This window comes from Pituophis catenifer, unplaced genomic scaffold (genome assembly GCF_029215685.1).
Source record: "Pituophis catenifer annectens isolate HBS135680 unplaced genomic scaffold, rPitCat1.0.hap2 SCAF_2, whole genome shotgun sequence".
Lineage (NCBI taxonomy): Eukaryota > Metazoa > Chordata > Lepidosauria > Squamata > Colubridae > Pituophis > Pituophis catenifer.
In genome coordinates, this window is record NW_027256882.1 from 70,988,390 (window position 1) to 71,007,707 (window position 19,318).

The 19,318-nt window shown below is 37.8% G+C and overlaps 1 protein-coding gene across 2 annotated transcripts in view; it reads left to right on the forward strand.

The window, feature by feature from the left end:
* Positions 1–6,936: 6,936 nt before the first annotated feature.
* Positions 6,937–19,318, forward strand: part of EEFSEC (eukaryotic elongation factor, selenocysteine-tRNA specific) — a 172,946-nt gene continuing 160,564 nt past the window's right edge. Inside the window, exon 1 of one of the 2 annotated variants that reach the window (XM_070933612.1) lies at positions 6,937–7,280. In XM_070933612.1, coding sequence (XP_070789713.1) covers positions 6,971–7,280 — 310 coding nt within the window. In that variant the 5' untranslated portion in view covers positions 6,937–6,970. Of the gene's footprint in view, positions 7,281–9,625; positions 9,684–19,318 lie in introns of those variants that run through there. The other variant, XM_070933613.1, reaches the window with a different exon arrangement.

Here is a 19,318-nt window from a genome sequence, read left to right on the forward strand (position 1 = left end):
CTTTAGAAGAAGCTCCGGTTTCGCCATTAACCGTAGAAGAAAAGTACCGCATAAGAAGTGGCGAAAACGTATTTGGAAAGCGCTTTCGTGCAGCGCTTAATTACTACGCTGTAATTCTAGCACATTATAACAACAATATTACTAGATATGTTAGTAGCGTTTACAGGGTAGGAATCTTTTGATTGAAAAATAAAGTTACGTTTAGATAAAGAGTTTTTGAAGATAGCAAAAACAATGAAGATGATGGACTTTAAAGATGAATACGGTCTTTATTGATAGTTGACTGTCCCAAACTCAGTAGATTAAAAGTATGAAGCGTATAGTTTCTTTGTTTTAAAACAAAACTAGTGGAAATTGAAGGGGTTTTGTGGAAATTAGGCTAAATTACACAGTGATGTTTCTGACTGGCGGGAGTTTTATTATAAGCATTACAACATGCTGTCTCTGATTTTCATATTATAACTTGTTATTTACAAAAATTATTCGTATGCAAAGGAGATCTTTAATAATGCTTACAGTAATTGGTTTAGATATTTATACTTTGCACAAATGAACTCTAAAAGGTAAACCAAGGATCTGTAGGATGTTAGCACCCACCCCTCTCCTAGGAAAATGAAATATTCTAGGAAATATTAAAAAGGCAGAATATTGCCCCTAAAAGAGAAATAGAAATCTTAAGACAGAAACTCAGCCCCAGCTCCCTGCCCCCAGCAGATACTTTGGCTATTTACAAGACAAAAGGCTGGGCCAGCTTAACTACAACACAAAAAACATGACCCTCAGGACATGATTGGGATAGCCCTCACTCAAGATCCAAACCAGGACAAAGCTATTAAGCCATAATAGCAATTGCCCAAAGCCCCTTCATTACATCATCACCCAGCAAGATTCAACCAGGCCTAGGACACAGACAGCCTACAAAGTTAGCTAAGACCCCCGCCCCCTGGGAGTCTGACAGCCAATGGGATACATTTCTTGTACAGGAACAGGAAACTCTAAGGCAGGGCCCAAGAGAGTGTATAAATATATCCCTCTCTCCGCTCCATGTGCTTTTTTTTGTCCAGGACCTAAAAAACCCACGTGGTCCTGTCCACCATTAAACCATTTTTCCAAGCAGTTTTCACTCTTTTTAACCCTCTCAAAAATGTTCCTTGGCTTACCTTTTACAGTTCATTTATGCAAAGTCCATACATATCTAAAATATAAAGTAAAAATGTTCATAATTTCAAAGTTTTGTCTTATCTATCATAAATACATGATACTATAAGAAAGAAGACTGCATAAAATGTTCTGAATTATTTTATGCAAGATGACAGTTTTTACATTATCTTTGCCTATAGTGATTATTCAGAAAATCTTGGACATGCAAGGGCAAGAGTTAGTAAAATAATTTGTCAGTATTACATATTTTAATTTAAATTATATCATTCCAAGGCTCCATTTTAAGGTTTAAATATTATTTTTAAAAATAGAGATGTAATGATTTCAACTGAAGAGAATATATGTAGCAGGAATATTACACACAGTGTAAGCACTGTAATAGTCACCATGTAGGATAGACAGACACAAATCTAGCAGAACACATCCATTAACACGAAGCAGCAATCAGAAGAGAATGAAAATTCCTTAATCTCACTACACAGAGTCATACATAATTTTAATTGGGAATCTGATCATCCAAACCAAGCTAAATCGAGAAACACTAGGGAATTCCCGGAAGCTTGAGATTCAGACAAATCAGCCACCAATAGACACATTTACACATTCACGAAGCAACAACAACAAAACTAAAAAACTAAAAAGGAAACAAGACCAAAAATCAACTCCAGCAGCCAACACCCAGATAACTAAGGGTTGACACCAAGCAAACAGTGAATCTGAAAACAATACCCTAATCAAGGAACTACCAAGGAGAAAACTACACTCCACCAACACTTGCAGACAAGTATTGTATATATAACTGGGAACAACCCACCTTCAGTTCCACTGATGATGTTATCTAGCTTGGTAATGAAATATCTGCAAGCAATCTACCAAGCTCAGAGAGCAGAAAAGACTTCATAGAAGAAACGTAATGCCTGGCTCTGGTGAAATCCAAATTTTTTTACTACCGGTTCTGTGGGTATGGCTTGATTGGCATGGTGTGGCGGGCGTGGCAGGGGAAAGATACTGCAAAATCTCCATTCCCACCCCACTCCAGGGGAAGGATACTACAAAATCTCCATTCCCACCCCACTCCAGGGAAAGGATACTGCAAAATCCCCATTCCCTCCCCACTCCTGGGGGAAGGATATTGCAAAATCTCCATTCCCACCCCACTTGGGCCAGCCAGAGGTGGTGTTTGCCAGTTCTCTGAAGTACTCAAAATTTCCGCTACCGGTCAGAACCTGCTGGATTTCATCCCTGGCCTGGCTATTGTCACTTTCAGTGCTGCACCAATGTAAGTAACATTTAAAATTTGATTGTACCATGTATTAATTATTTTTAGCAGAAGATTTATTTTACTTCCCAGGCAGAGCTGATATCTTTGCTAAGTTAATAAATTAAAAATCAAAAGGCACAATTACTTAACCTTGCAACAGACTATTCATTTTTAAATTCATTTTAAGCAAAGCATATTTCTAGGAAGTACTGAATGTCTTTAAGAACTCAGTTGGATTTGTATCTTAGATACAGGTTCAAGTGTAATTATACTGTTTGATTTTTCTAATCAGGCAGATTTCTACATAGCATCTACAATTAGATATTTATCTCTATAGGTGTTAAATTGAAAGAATGTAAATGTTATGACAATTTTTTCATAGTAGAGCAATATTCAAGATACCTTACAAGATAATTTTATTTACAAGAACTTCTAGAATAGAAGAAGTTGGATCAGGACTGTGATCATTACCAAATTGGAAAGACACAGGAATTATGGAATATCTACAGAAATAAAATAAGCAATCGAAGAGGAACCTATAAAGATTCCAAAACTAAACCCACAAATTTAAAGAATGACCCACTGGCAAACAGATTGTAAATCTATACTCCGGTATGAAAAAAGGAGACTTAATTGAATATTATCTCACAATATGCTTAACATGGTAGCATAAAAATGCTTTGGATTATCCTTAAATGTAGAGCCCTACATGAAATGGGAGATGACATATATTCAACCTAGTTTTAGAAAAAGTTGACGAATAAGAAACATTAATGTCAATGCATGGTGGATAATGGAGAAAGCCAAAGAATAACAAAAAGAAGTGTATTCATAGGACAGGAAGCCACAGTCCAGAGGAAATGTGATGAAAAAGACTACCTCTGGGTTGACAAAGAGGTGAGACAAGGCTTTATAGTTGTTCCTTATCTATTCAACTTAAATACTGAGTAGATATTGAGGAAGGCTGGATTGAAAGAATATGAGCATGGCTTTAAAACTGAAAGAAAAAACGTGAATAACATGTACTATGTTGGTGACCATGGACTGATAACTGAAAAAGTACAATGATCTAAAACCATGATGGCGAACCTATGGCACGCGTGCCACAGGTGGCACACGGAGCCATGTCGCCTAGCACACCAGCTCAGCACTCAGCCTCTCCAAGAGTCTCTGGAGTCTGGGGACAGCAAAAAAGTCACTTCCTGTCCACCTGAAACTTGGAAAACGGGCCGTTTTGGGCTTCTGGAGGGCTTCTGAGGGGTGGGGAAGGCTGTTTTTGCTCTCCCCAGATGCATAGAAAGGATCTGGAGCCAGGTGAGATAGAAAAATGGACCTACTGGGCCATCGCGTGCCAGGAATGGGGGGAGGGGGGGTCGCATGCACAGAGTGCATAGAATTATGGGTGCAGGCACGCGTATACGCAAACCTGCCCCACCCCCCCTTTCCTGGTACGCGATGGCAAAAAGGTTAGCCATCACTGATCTAGAAGCTCTAGTAGTGAAAGTCGAGTACAGTGAAAAAAATGGAATTGAAATGAAAGACGACCATACCAGTGACAACAAGTACAGCAATTGGTTGGATGGCAATGGAGGCCTTGGAAAAGATAGTTAAATACTGTGACATGTCTGTACCTATAAAGATCAGAATTGTGCAGGCAATGGTTTTCCCTGTGACATTCTATAGAAGCAGAAGTTCCACACTGAAGCAGACTAGAAAGAGCATCAACATTTTTTAGTTTTACTGTTGGAGAAGTCTCTTGGGAATACAATATATAGACAAGAAAACAAACAAATGGATCACAGAACAAATCAATTCACAGTTCTCAATCAAGACGAAACTGATGCTCTAATTATCATATTTTGGACACATTCTATCAAGACTTAGCTCCCTTGAGAAGTCTACAATGTTGGGGAAAATGGATGAAAAGAGAAAAGGAGGGTACATAGCAGCAAGAAGGATAGACCTAATACAGTGGTGATGGGTATGCTATTGGGAGATCTGAAAGGCCAGTTTGGGAACAGATCATTCTGAAGTTGACGTGACTTGATGACACATAATCAAATGCTTTTACAAAAATAAAAATAACCTATCAAGATACCCAAAAATAGATAGAAGAATAATGTTTAACATTCTTTTTAAACTGAAAGATTTAAAGTAATTCAGAGTTGCTTTGGGAGTTGCTCAGTGGTTAAAGACATTGAGTTTGTCAGCTGGAAAGCTGACAGTCCAGGTTCGAGACCTGAGCGCTACGTGACGGGATGAGCTCCTATTACTTGTCACAGTTCCTGTCCACCTAGAAGTTTGAAAGCATGTAAATGTGAGTGGATAAATAGGTACCCCTTCAATGAGTAGGTAACAGTATTACTCAGCATATGCTCATGCCGGCCTCATTATCATGGAAATGTCTTCAGACAATGCTGTCTCCTTTGACTAAGAAACAGAGATGAACACTATCCCCTAGAGTTGGACATGACCGGAAATAGGAAACCTTTACCTTTAGAGTTGGTCTCATGTTTGAATGCACTGCAGCCATACTGAGTAGTTTTCAGGAATTAAAAAAGTACTCAGTGTACTTTCTAAACTGGCTCCCTCCTGTAATGCACTCTAAGAATACCATGAATGGAGAGAGTGGCATCATAAATTAAAATAGCAGCAGAAAATATGTTTCAAATCATAAATTTAAACTATGTTGCATACATTGTTCATTTCTTATCCTAAACACTATTGATTTGACTCACTGTGTCAAAGAGGAATCCATTTTACAATAATAGCTTATTGTTTCATTTCATAGTTTTCATATGTTGTTTTTTAAAACATATTTCAGACCATACAAGGATTATTGTTCATTTACTAGGTTGAGAAATAGCTACAGCAATGCTTAGGCAAGAACTTCAAACAAACCTCCTGGCATCTGATATAAATCAGCATTATTAGGAAAAAACCTGAAATACCACCTACTTTACTTCTAAATATTGGTTGTGAATAAAATTTACATTGGAAGGAACCAGGGACAATCTTTCTGAAAAAGAATAATCAAATGTAAGCATTTATCTCTTAACAAAATTTTATTAAAATGATGATGATAGTGGTTATTTTAGTATTTTACTACTAAAATAAAAAGAAAAGTAATGGTATAAAAAATGTGACCCTTGCTCTATAGCTTTAATCAATTTATTTAGTCAATGTATCTTCTGCTATTCTCCCTGCAAGCTAACTCGCTTATGGTACATGTGTGTCTGAACAACCCACCTGTTTCTGAGCACAGATGTCATGTGATAGCCAAGGAGGGACTGGAAACTTCAATTTTTACTAGACTAAAGGTTTGAGGTTACAGGACATAGCCTAGAGTCACATAAGCTTCCAAATTTCAGTGGGACATACTGAACTCTGAAACTGTCAAACAGTATATTATTTTTGGAGAAAGAAGATTGTGTGAGTGATCTTCACATTTTTAACTTATCCCAAAGGTCTGACTTCCTGCCCTTTCTCCCATGAGATTTTGAAAAAGTTAGCAATAGCAGTATTTTACAAAACATACAAGGAAATTGGAGAGGTAGAGGTAGACATTACATCAAATTAACAAAAGAAAAAAAATGTTTTTGTGATTTCTTTTGTTTCTTTATTTATTTACTTTTTAAATCTTACCAAGTTTTTTTTCCCTTGGTCTCTTCCATATCTTTTGCTGGAGGTCGATTTTGGAGGGTCTAGGATGGAAAAAACTAGCAATTTCTCAGGCTATAATATAACACAGTCTATATAATATAGAATAATTTTATTGATAATTAAACAGCAATAAGAAAAAAAGGAATATATTATCAGCTCCTATTTGTGTTTTATTTTTCAGCTTTGTACATTCATGAAATAGCTGAATAGTTCTGAAACCAGACTAGTTTAGCATAGTATGTCATTAATCAACAGATAATTTTTGTATTTGTACAAATGGGAAATCCTTCATCAGTTAAAAAAGACAATTTGCAGTTGTGCAAGCTGATGAAATGAGAAATGGGTTATATGTTTCTATTCACTTTCTAAATTAATCTCATTTTTAATGAACCAAAAATTGAGTAACACTAAATTTTTATTGTATGCTTTTCTTGGCATTTCCTTAAGGGCTTGTGCCAAAATTGAATTGAAATGTGTGAAGAAGTATGAGAAAGTATATAGTTATATGAATATAGGTGTTTCTTCAAAATGCATTTTATAAGAAGTCTGCGGAGATTCTCAGTCATCCAGGTCATGACTGAGGGACATTTCATAAGAACGTTATGGATAGTGTCTTGAATATTTATGTGTGCCTTTAATTTTGAACACAACCTAAGCGTATAGCCGAGCTTTATTCGGAAGCCAAAGATGATTTGACCAAACCAGGCACAACTTCAGGCTTTCCTTGGGGGTCTATTGCTGACTTCTCGAAAGAGCTTTTCCCCTGCGCCTGCCGCTTTACTGGAACTGCTTTAACACGGACCGTGTTGCCGCGGGGGTGCTATTGGGAAACGGACCAGTTGGGAAGCGAAGTGAGTAGAGAGAGTGAGCGAGAGAGAGGCATTTATGGCCGGTGCGAGCGCCGCTTCTGCTGCCCCCAAGTCGGGCGACCCTCGCCGCCTGAATGTCAACGTGGGCGTCCTGGGCCATATCGACAGCGGCAAGACCGCCTTGGCCCGGGCTCTCAGCACCATCGGCTCCACGGCCGCTTTCGACAGGGCGCCGCAGAGCCGAGCTCGGGGCATCACCCTGGACCTGGGCTTCTCTTGTCTCTGCACCGAGCTGCCTCCGCACCTGGGGCCCGAGCCTGGGCTGCTCCAGCTGACCCTGGTGGACTGCCCGGGACACGCCTCCCTTATCCGTACCATTATCGGAGGTAAGGAATGGAGGCCGCCGAAATGGTTCGCAGTCGGGTCAGGTTTTAGCCCCCATTTCTTCTGCTTGGGCTCAATTGCCATCTACTTTGCTCTCGCCGAGAGATCATTGGAGGTGTTGTCACGCCCCCCCCACCAGTAAAAGCAACTAACCACCAGCATGATGGTAGTGGTCAAAATGATGGATTAGGAATAGGAGAACCCAGCCTTTAGTCCACCTTCACCCACCCCCCACCCCTACTCAGCCCAGGGAAGATGTTGTGGGGAGCTGTAAGTCTTGTACTGCCCTTAGATTTAAAGTCCATGTAAAACTTATTTAATGTTCTCTAGGAGCTGTTATTGCTCTATGGTGAGTTCTTGCTCACGTGCTGAATTCTTTAGTGCACCAAAGTAGGGTCCAATGGTTCCTATTGTGCTTTCCAAAGAGAAAATGTCAACACATTCTTGGAAAGGAGGGTCAGTTATTTTTACAAGAATCAAATGTTCTGACTTCTGATGATTTTCCTGGCCATCTCAAGGTAAACCGCTCCAAACTCAATTGCAGAAAATATGACTTCAGGTCAATGCCTGGAATGCATTACCTGACTCTGTGGTTTCTTCCCCAAACCCCCAAAACTTTAACCTTGGACTGTCTACTGTTGACCTCACCCCACTCCACTACAGAGGTCTGTAAGGGGCGTGCATAAGCGCACCAGCGTGCCTACTGTCCATGTCCTAATGTCCCTTTTTATTGTATCCCATTTCATGTATTCATAACCATGTTTATACTTTTATCTGTTATCTTATATATGCTTGACAAATAAATAAATAAAATAAAAAATAAAATAAAAGATTTGATCCAACAAGCCCAGCCCCCTAGTTGCATCAGAGAGCAAGCAAAAGAGAAGTGGTGGCAACAGGTTTTTAATGTCTATTCAGAAAAAGAGCACACCACTCTTTTTCATTCACTTGATAATATTTTTTCTCTGGCAAGTTTAGCATTAGGATACGGGCCCAGTGCACGAATCTTGCTGTTGGTGGATGACAAAGTGTGAGTGATGTACGTGTGAGAGAGCTTAAATCCCCAATCCTGGGATTGTGATGATGGTCAGACACCCTGTATTAGTGAATCATCCCAGCAGGGACTCCAGTTCCTCTGTTGAACAAGTAGCATTGCTTTTGTAGGGAAAAAAAACTTCTAAGTGTGTTTATTAAGAAGTGGATAACTTTAATAGAAACTACTCCATGTAAAATCTTATTAAATATTACTGTCTTGAGTTTAGAAACAACTAGAGCAGGGCTACAGTCTAGCATTTTGCATATGGGCAGTCTGTAAATCACACATAATCTCCCATCTGAAGTATTTTCCTGCAACCACTAGTGACAAAGAAGGTGGGCAGGATATATAATCTATTCATATCTTCTTCCCCATGAATGGCATGGGGAATTTCAAAGGGAAAGGTGCTAAGGCAGTCTATCTGCAACATACATCCTGTTTTCTGGAGGCCCAAATCCATCAGCAGCTTTTTTTTTCCAGGTTGAAAAGTGTTGAGATCAGTTCACAATGTATCATCCTGCTGCAACATGAAAGGATTGGTGGGTTAGTATAGTAATCCCACTTTGGCATTAGAAAAAGAGGAGGAATTGAGCATGTTTGTAGAGTATGCCTGATTCCCTTCCAAAGGTATAAATAGGAAACAGGTGACCAAAATATTAGGGATTTTTCCTTGCACTATTTTTCTCAAATGTTGTTTTATATTACAATGTAATTCCCTCTATCTCCTGTTTTCATGCTTTTGTTTTGAATTCCCTTTTGAAATTTTGGGATACTGCCCTGAATCATTTTTTGAATTGGATGGCTTATAAATAGGATAAATATTAATTTATCAGGGCAGTAAGAATGTGCTCACTACCACAAATTGGATCTGAATTACTGAGACTCTGCTGCAATAAGCATTGATCTCGAACCTTGTGTTATTGATTGAGAGAAAAGTACTACTTGTCTTTTGATAATAGAACGTCTTGTGTTGGTAGATTCCTTCCCTTACTCTTTGTCATTGTATTAAGGTTATTTTATTCTGACTAGCTGAGGATTTCTTTGTTATTGTTATCTATTTCCATATTTACTTATTTTCATATTTCTGCCATATATTGATGATGTGATTATGTTGGTTCATTTATTTTTAATCACTATTTAAAGAAATACTGGAAAAATGGACACAACTTTAAATAAATACACATCTTTCAAACACACAATCACATGTATGTTCTGTGAACAAAGTCAATGGAGATTACAACACATAGACTTTAAATGTTTCTTTTCACATTTCTGATAATTGTTATGTTGCAGCGTCTTCCTGATTGCAAAGTCCAGGTAGCTTGTAGCATTTGAAATTAACTTCAGTATACCAAGCATCTAAAAGACAGTAAGTGGATCACTAATTTTTGCACTTTTAAATTCATGGTGTAAAGCAGCTTTTTAATAATAGGTTACTAAAAATATTTAATAATTTTAAAATTGGAAACTGCATTTTCAATTTCTGGATTTTGGGAAGTGTAAGATAATATGGAGAACATTCAGGAAGCAGACGTACTTTTTATATTTCCTAATTGAAATATTTCATTAAAAGTAGAGCGAAAGAATTAAATTAATTTTTTCCAGGATTTTGCCTGGATTACAGAACTTTTTTTAAAGGAAGAAAATATGAATGTTTCCATTATAAGTAATATGTTGACACTTTCATATCACAGTTGTGGATCAAATATTAAAGAAGGATTTTAAAAATCTGCTTTGAGTACTTGAAAACTGCTTTGAGAAAGGCAGGGTACAAGTGAAAGAAATATTAATAATTATATTCCTTTTCTATCAGATTCAGAATGTTCTCTATTTATCAGACCAATCTACAGGCAGTCCCCAGATTAAGAATGAGATGTTATTCAATCTAAGTAAAATTTTTATGTAAATCAAACAGGTTATTTAGTCAAATGTCTGTGTTGAGTTCCAATTTGTTTGACAGATATTTCTTCAGTGTAAAAAAAGTATACTGAAAAATCGAGATCAACAACACTTTCGGGCTATAATCTAGTTGTACAGTTGAAGATAGTTCTTCTAATATCAAACTGGAATTGCAAAAATTGTAGAAAGAAAGAACATGGATATAGAGACCTCTGAATAATTTAATAAAAAGAGACTGCCTGTATTTTGTGGAAATTTGAAGGTCTATGAGTGCTTGTATTAAAACTGCTTCAGTTAAAATTCAATCTCATGGTTGGTCCCAACTGAATTAAATTCACATAATTCATCTCTCACTGTCCTAAATCTGACTCAAAACAACAAATGGTGTTCTTCCTTGGGGCGATGAAGCTGCACAGTGCTTTCATGAACTGCTGAAAACTGTTGAAAATAGGCTGTATATTAAAAACACACACATTGCTTCATGACACCCATGAAAGCATTGAGTGGCTTCAGCAGTTCATCAGCTTGAGGAAGGAGAATGCGATCCGCCATTTTGAGTTGGAACATGTTGCTGGTCAGCTGTCTGCCATTTTAAGTAATAGGTAGCCTGTTTGTAAATATGCATTGTCCATCAGTTCTGATACTCTTAACCTTGAGAATACCTGTATGTTGAGGAAACCTTTTTGATTTATACTTCTTTAAATATGTATCATTGTTACTTCATTGTTGGAAAATCTATTTAAATATTACTATTTTTAATTCTTAAGTTAGTGGAGTTACACTTTTAGTTCTTATCGTGATATCTAGATATCTTGTTGTTACACCTATAGAACTAAAGATTTTTGGACTAAATTGATTTTTGCACATGTTTCTAATAATATTTTCATATTTAAGACCCAGACTTGTTTAAGATAGAAGTTTCTTTGTTTACATATGTGATTAAAAGCTCCAGTTTTCAAAATCATGTTGTCTCTAGATACCATTATTCCATTATGCTGGGCAGTACTTGACCTTGCAGATAACTTTTCAAGATATCAGAAAGATACTTCCTTAGGGATAAAACTTTAGCTTTAAATAAATGCAGAATATTTGGGCTGAACAAAATTGAAGAGAAATGGAAGATGGAAGTCATATTTCATTCTCCATGCTTGCATTTTTCTTAGAGATTTTGCCCTTGAAACAAAGCATATCATGCATTAAATCAAAATAATTTTTTACTTATATGCTGGAATAGAGAATGCTACAGATAGATTCCATCCCTGACATTTTAAAGAGGTTGGGTGGTAAGATTAAGTTTATAGTCAAGTTTGATTTACATGTTAAATTTAGCCTCCATTTCTGTTCCCATTGCATTTGTTTTTGAGATGCACTTCAGAATGGCCAATACTAAAATACGTTATTCAAGGACAGCTGTCAAGGTAAGGCTTTTTAGCCAGTCCGGTTTTCAGAATTATTCTATAAATGCCTGCAAAATGTCTATATTTCCAATTAACCCTGAGTGGTTTTTGCTAGAGTTCATTGATAGGGAAAGCCTGCTGAGAGGTTATACAAGTTAATCTTTCAGAAGAAATTCAATCCCCTATTTTACTTTAAGACCACTCTGTGTAGCAAAGTAGTTTAACAAGTAGCAGATTTTTTACTTGCTGATAGTTAATTTCATGCCCTACAAAGGGTCAGCACACTAATATAGAAGAACATGATTACTTCACCTTAGACTCCCTCCTCTGCCCCCCACACACAGAGCACTAGCTGCTGAACTGTTTGTTTTAAGCTATCTGTTTTTAAGATGCTGTTTATCTAGCTGAATTTGAGCAAACTTTTATAAGTCTGTTCTGTTATGTCTCTCCAATTTATTTTTATGGAAGTAAAAAAAAAAGCGAATTCTTAACAATATTCTATTCAGAATCTGGCTTGACACAGATTGTCTGAACTCAGGGGAGGATCATAGACAAATGTGTAGTTTTGTAATTCCTTAAACTTGTCTGTACCTTTGACCTTTTTACTCTTGACCGTAGCTTCATTGTCACCATTTGTCCCTGCAGTTCTTTTCAAAGGCTGTTGCCTGCAAATGTCTGTTTCTACTTTGTTGCTATGTTCTTTTAAGGAAGGGTATTAATTTATACCTGCTATACTGAAAGGGCCAAGACTTTTGAACTCTTGCAAGGAGTTGGGGGAAGGAAGTGGGTACTGAATATAACAACAGTGAGCTTTGCTGTTTATATTAATGAAATAAGCATCTTGGAAGGACAAAGAATTAAAACTGACGAGAAAATTGAATTTAAGATTACCATAGAAGATTTCTCCCCTCTTCAATGATTGTTGCATGTTATCTCTGTCATTGTTTTTAAAAACTTATTGTTGGCTTACATCTCAAGCATTTTAATTTCATATTTCCTGATTGGTAGTGAAAGAATGAGACATTTTCCTACTATAAGCATCATGATGAAAACAAGACTGTTTATTTTTTTTTAGCCTTCAGGATACACTATATTTTTACACTAAGAATTTCTTACATACTAGTACAATCATTCACCCCAAAATATGTTTTCGAAAAAGATACTTTCTTGGGGAAATTATTTTTAAAAATAATCTATTATCTCTGTAATATTTTGCAGTGATTTGGAGGAATTTATTTGAAATGAGGTCATATGGTTTTTATTATATAGCCATGTATATGTAGAACCTGAGATGCTGTTTGCCTCTTGATCATTGTTATGCAGAATGTGTGATATTCAGAGAATTTGTGGTGGTCATATTCTTAATACATTACCCACCTTTTGCATTTCCCCTGCATGTGCACTTTTGCTGGGTTGCTTTGTTTCTAACTCAGTCTTTGTGATATTAAACTGGAAAACAAAATTGGATAGCCGTCAGGAAGAAAGTAGCCGGCAAGAGCAGGGTAAAACATCTTTTCTATTCCTCCACATGATGAAAATTGCAACTTCCAGTTCAGTCCTTTTTGTAATGAAGGACTTTGACCTTCCAAGAAAATAAACTAAATGTAGAGCCCAGTTGGATTTAATCTTCAGAGTAAACATTTTAGGTTAGCTCTGTGTTGCAATCTCAAGCCAAGTGACTTTTGAGTAAAACTGGTTACACATTCTGTCTGTCTCAACTGAGCTCTGTCTCCACTGAACTGTTGAGACTTACTGTAAAGCAGTCAGTCCTTAGGTTGTGTTTCCCAGTTAATCACTCTTCTATTGGATCAGAAAGTTTTATGAAGTATTTTATTGTTTTTAATTTGTAAAGCTATTTCCCTCCTTTATTTAACATTTATCTTTAAAAATTTGACAAGATCCTCTGTTGGAAATTCTAGTGCACAAGAGGGCAGTGTTTGCTTGCAAAGTAAGATCTTTATGATAAACACATGTAGTGAGAGATCCTTGAATTTGAATTAGGACAAAATAAAATTTAGAATCTGGATAACCTGGAGTTCAGGCATGAATTTCTATTTTTCTTTTCAATGATTGTTAAAATTACTTTATTTGATTAAATGAAAAAGTGTGTCAACACTTCGGCTGACTAATTTGCTTTCATTTTAGGCTTGACTGAGATAAATATCTTTCTTTTTCCTGGGGAAAAATACTCTTAAAAAGTTTGATTAAAAGATTATATATATATATATATATATATATATATATATATATATATATATATACATATATATATATATATATATGTATATATGTATATATATATATAATATTAATCTTTTACATTATGTTAAAAGTTATTCATTTAGAAAAAATAAAAAGTACAGAAAAATATACTTATAATATACATATATAAGAAGTTAGAACAGTGTTGTCATGTGTAAAAATGGGTAGGAATTTTAATGGCCTTAAAACTAAGCTAATGTGGTTTTTAAGCTCATTTTCTGTTTGATTTTGATGGCCACTGTGATACCAATATTTCATATTTTCCTATGTTAGATTGTACCTTTCTAGGATAAATCAGTGCTTTAAGAGGAATCCTAAAAACTGTAACCCAGAGTGAAATTCAACCTGATCATGGATATGAAGAGAAACATTCAATAGCTTATATTTCTGAAAGTGTTAGTCTAATCTGTTACATCAGAGCAGGGGTGAAATCCAAAAATTTTCCCTACTGGTTCTATGGGCGTGGCTTGGTGAGCATGGCAGGGGAAAGATACTGCAAAATCTCCATTCTCTCCCCTCCTGTGGGAAGGATATTGCAAAATCTCCATTCCCACCCTACTCTGGAGCCAGCCAGAGGTGGTATTTGCCGGTTCTGTGAACTACTCAAAATTTCCGTTACCGGTTCTCCAGAACCTGTTAGAACCTGCTGGATTTCACCTCTGCATCAGAGTAGCTTACCTTTCTTCAGCAATTGAGGAACAACACAATAGGGAGTTAGCTGAGATTTTAAATGTAATAGAAGTCCACTGGAAGCTAGTTGCTAAAAAGGGGGGAAAGAATTGACATTTAATAATAATATTGTTCAATTCTGCTTTCGTAAGACCTCATGTGGTGTGTGCTCTACCAAATTCTGGGCATTGTATTTTGTAGAAAGATTATGGCAAAATGGAAAGTATAGAGTGCAGAGTAATGAAAATGATGAGAGGCCTGCAAATCATAACTTATGAAGATGTGTTTAAACTGGGGAAGGCTCATATTAAATGCAATATGATAATCTTATCATACCAGTGATTGTTTTCTATTGTTCCAGTGTAAATTTATGACAACTTCCAGACAATTTAAACCTCACTTCTTATTGAATATCACCAGCTTGGCTAATGACAAGCCATAATGGCAGCTGTGGTTCAAAATATTTAGTGAACATTAAATTGGAACCATCACTAATTCCACTGGTTCAATTAGAAGGAATAATTTTTATTAAATATTAGGAAGAACATCCTAATGATCACCTGCAATGCAAGTAACCTTCAAATATGCTTCCATTGACAAGGATTAGTGAATTTAGAATCTGCTTTCCTTATTGTGATGCAGTTTACATTCTCAGTTGAATACTTTTCCAAAACTTTAATTGTTGCATGGAGTTTGCACAATAAAAAAACCAATTAATTTTGTGCCATCCTACCAACTGCATGGCAGTATCTTTAATGGGTTGTTTGATTATTTTACATAGTGCTGAGTAAATTCAGTCTCTCCTCCCTGGGATGGGGGTGGGGGTGGCTTGAGACTTCATGATCATCTCAGCAACCACTAAGATGTCCTAGACCGTCACTGGTTCAATTCACATGATTGGCACTTTTAGATCTGGTGTTTAATTCAGAGCAGATGTGTCACAATCTGCTTCAAGGAAATTTTTCTAGCCCATTGTAATCAACAAATCACTTCTTTGTGATGGAGTTAACTGAAGCTACCAATATCTGCAAGGAGGAGGACCCATTAAGATGGTGTGCCACTAATACCTGATGGATTTAAAAATAATTCTGATGGCATTCATGGAGTTTCCCAGAGATCTGGGTGATTCTGTTGGGTGTCTTTTAACTTCTGGAATATGGACAACTAGGGTTCTCAACAGATTAACCCTTAAGCAGTCTCTTTTAACTCACTGATCCTCTGCAGTCCCTTGATTTATTGAGAGGTTCTGTGATATGAAGTGACTCTTGAATAGGAAGTGAATGTGACTAGACACAAGTAAGAATTCAGATTTGAGCCTATTCTCTAGCAATAAGGAAGGCAATGTGAAATTATTTCACCTTTGTTGCATCTGTGGATAGAAGTGTTGGACACAGATGCACTTTGATATTTTCCCTCTAATCTTTATCCTATGAAGGGCTTGGTTATGAGTATTCTCTACAGCAGCCCCCCTCCATTTATAAAGGTATGTGGAAAAAACCTTGGGAGACAGGGTGAAGGAATGGTGTCTAGGTAATGGTCCGATAAAAGAGGGTATATCAGCAGCTGAATAGTGGGCAAAGCACGGCTCAGAAGGGACCCTCCCTAATTTATCAGGATGAAAAAGGAGATTTATACTTTCACACTTGCAAGATTTTCTTAAGGTAGCCTTACAATAAAGTAGAATTAGCTCTTAGAATTAAACAGAATTAGTGTTTCCTGTCTACCTGATAAGGACGACATCAATCTTGCATGTCTCATACTCCATTCCAAAGAGAAGGATTTCAGTAATGGCCTTATTTCCTTTCCAACTCCTTGCCAAACTGGGAAAACATGCATTTGATTTGCCTCAGTTGGACTACAGAATCCTCATAGAAGGCATACAGATGGATGCAGCAAAGGTAGAGGCTATTCCATCATGGAACAAACACACACACACAAATGTGATAATATGAAAGAGATACAGCGCTTTCTGGGCTTTGCTAACTTTTACAGGAAATTCATCTCTAATAATTCCTAAGAATGAATTGGTATCTCTCCTGTTTGACCCAAGAGCAAGTGGCATTTCAAATGTTAATTTGCCCTGTGAACTTGGAAGGAGGGAGTAATGAGTCTGAAGAGGAGGCTTGTTTGTTTTATTAAATTTATATGCTAGCTATCTCACTGATAAGATGATTCTGACCGGCTTACAAACAGTAAAAAGATAAATAGAAAAACAACTACATTTAATCTGGGCTTATGGATTGGCATGTCCCGTTGCCTGGAGGCCGTGCGGATCTGGATTGGGAGGAACAGGCTCAGACTCAACCCCTCCAAGACTGAGTGGCTGTGGTTTCCGGCATCCCGATATAGCCAGCTCACACCATCGCTGACTATTGGGGATGAGATCTTACCCCCCTCAGAGAGGGCTCGCAACTTGGGCGTCCTCCTGGACTCACAGCTGTCTTTGGATGATCATATGACGGCCGTGGCCAGGGGGGCTTTTTATCAGGTTCGCCTGATTTCCCAGTTGTGCCCCTTTCTGGATCGGGATGCCTTGCGCACTGTCACTCACGCCCTCGTCACTTCCCGTCTGGACTATTGTAACGCTCTCTACATGGAGCTCCCCTTGAGGAGCACCCGGAGGCTCCAACTGGTCCAGAATGCAGCCGTGCGAGTAATAATGGGGGCGACCTGTCCCTGTACCCTGTTATTAAGCACACTGTTATTAAAACCAGCTGCCTGCAATTACTGCAGGTTCGAATCTCGCCAGGCTCAAGGTTGACTCAGCCTTCCATCCTTTCTAAGGTAGGTAAATTGAGGACCCAGATGTGGGGGCAATAAGCTGACTTTGTATAAATATACAAAAGGATGAAGGCTATTGCTTAGCACATTGTAAGCTGCCCTGAGTCTCCGGAGAAGGGCGGCATATAAATCAAATTAAAAAAACAAACAAACAAACAAACAAAAACCCATCCCTCTTGCGCGAGCTGCACTGGCTCCCGGTGGTCTTCCGGGTGTGCTTCAAGGTGTTGGTTACCACCTTTAAAGCGCTCCATGGCTTAGGATCTGGTTATCTACAAGACCGCATTCTGCCACCGATTGCCTCCCACCGACTGGTGCGCTCACACAGAGAGGGCCTCCTCAGGGTGCCGTCAGCCAAACAATGTAGACTGGCGACCCCCAGGGGGAGAGCCTTCTCTGTGGGGACCCCTGCCCTCTGGAATGAATTACCCCCGGACATACGAAGGATCCCCGACCTCCGTGCCTTCCGTCGTGCAGTGAAAACCCTGTTATTCCAGCAAACCGCTCTGATGGGATAAATGATTTTAATTTGGTTTTAATGGGGTTTTAAAAATTCGTTTTAAAATGAGAGTTTTAAATTCGGCCTATGATTTAATTATTTTAATCTGCTTTTAAATTCTATTTTTATACATTGTTTTTATTATGGCTGTTCACCACCCTGAGTCCTTCGGGAGAAGGGCAGTATATAAATAAAATAAAATAAAATAAATAAATAAATATATAAGAACAATGTAAAAAATTAGAACCAAGGAGATGGATAGCACAGGAATGAGATCTATTTACCACAACAACTACCTCCAGCAGTGAGCCCCTCCCCTTGGGGCCCCAAGTCAACTGGGAAAACCAAATTTTAATACCTTTCAGGAAGGCCAAAAGGATAGGAACAGTTCTCACCTACAGTGGTAGGGCTGTGAACACAGTAGACAAGGCTCTTCTCTTTGATCCCGCCTGTTGGAATTCCTTAGCAGATGGGATCTTCAGCTGGCCCCTTCTTCTGGAGTGAGTGGGGCAAGCTAGTCCCATTGGGGTGAGATGACTCCTCAGATATCTTGGTAAAGGTATATGGGAAAGATCTTGGGAGATGGGCTGAAGAGATGCTGTCTAGGGAATGGTCAGGTAAGAAAAAGGATAGTCTATAGCTGGATAGTGGGTGGAACAAGAGGCTCAGAAGGGACCCTCTGTAGTTTGGCTGTAGGTTATAAAGGGGAACATGGGAGAGATTTGTACTTTCAGACTTGCAATTCCTTTAATGTAACCTTAAAATAAAGTAGAATTATCTGTTCATGTTTCTTATCTGGTCTACCTGGTAATGCTGAAACCTTTGGAATAGCTTGCCCTTGAGGCAATAATAGCCCGTAGGTTTGTGGGCTTCTGGGGGCAGCTGAAAACTAGGCTCTTCCAGAAGGGCTCCAGGGATTAATTATACCAGTGGTGCCTCATTTAATAAATACAATAAATTCAACTTACTACTTTTAACTTTAATTAAATCCAAACTTAATTGGATGACTGATTTAATTAGTATTATATCAAGTGGCATTTTATTTATATGTAAATTCTGGAAGCTGCCTAGAGTCCTTTTGGTTTCAGGTGATACATAAATCTCATAAATAAATAAACAAAAAGATGAGCGTGAGTGCCAGAGTAGCCCCATGGCGAGATGGGTGGCAAATAAATTTAAATAAATAAATAAGTAAAATATATAAACGATAAGTTGAAAAAAAACTTCTGAGTGACATTGACTTTCTGCACTGTGATATTAGCTTTACCTGCTTTGCCTTTTCCTAAGCCTACATCGCTGTTTGTGCAATGTTGTATGATGATCCAGAAGAAGAAAAACCTGGCCTTAAGTCCACCCTTGCCCATAAAGTTTCACTGGCTGACTTTGGGCCAGTCACTCCCCCTTATTTGTTTTATTGCTCAGTTTGTAAGCCACCTCAATTGCCTGAACAACTCTAGATGATTAGAAAATACTGAAACATTAATAAATAGAAAACTG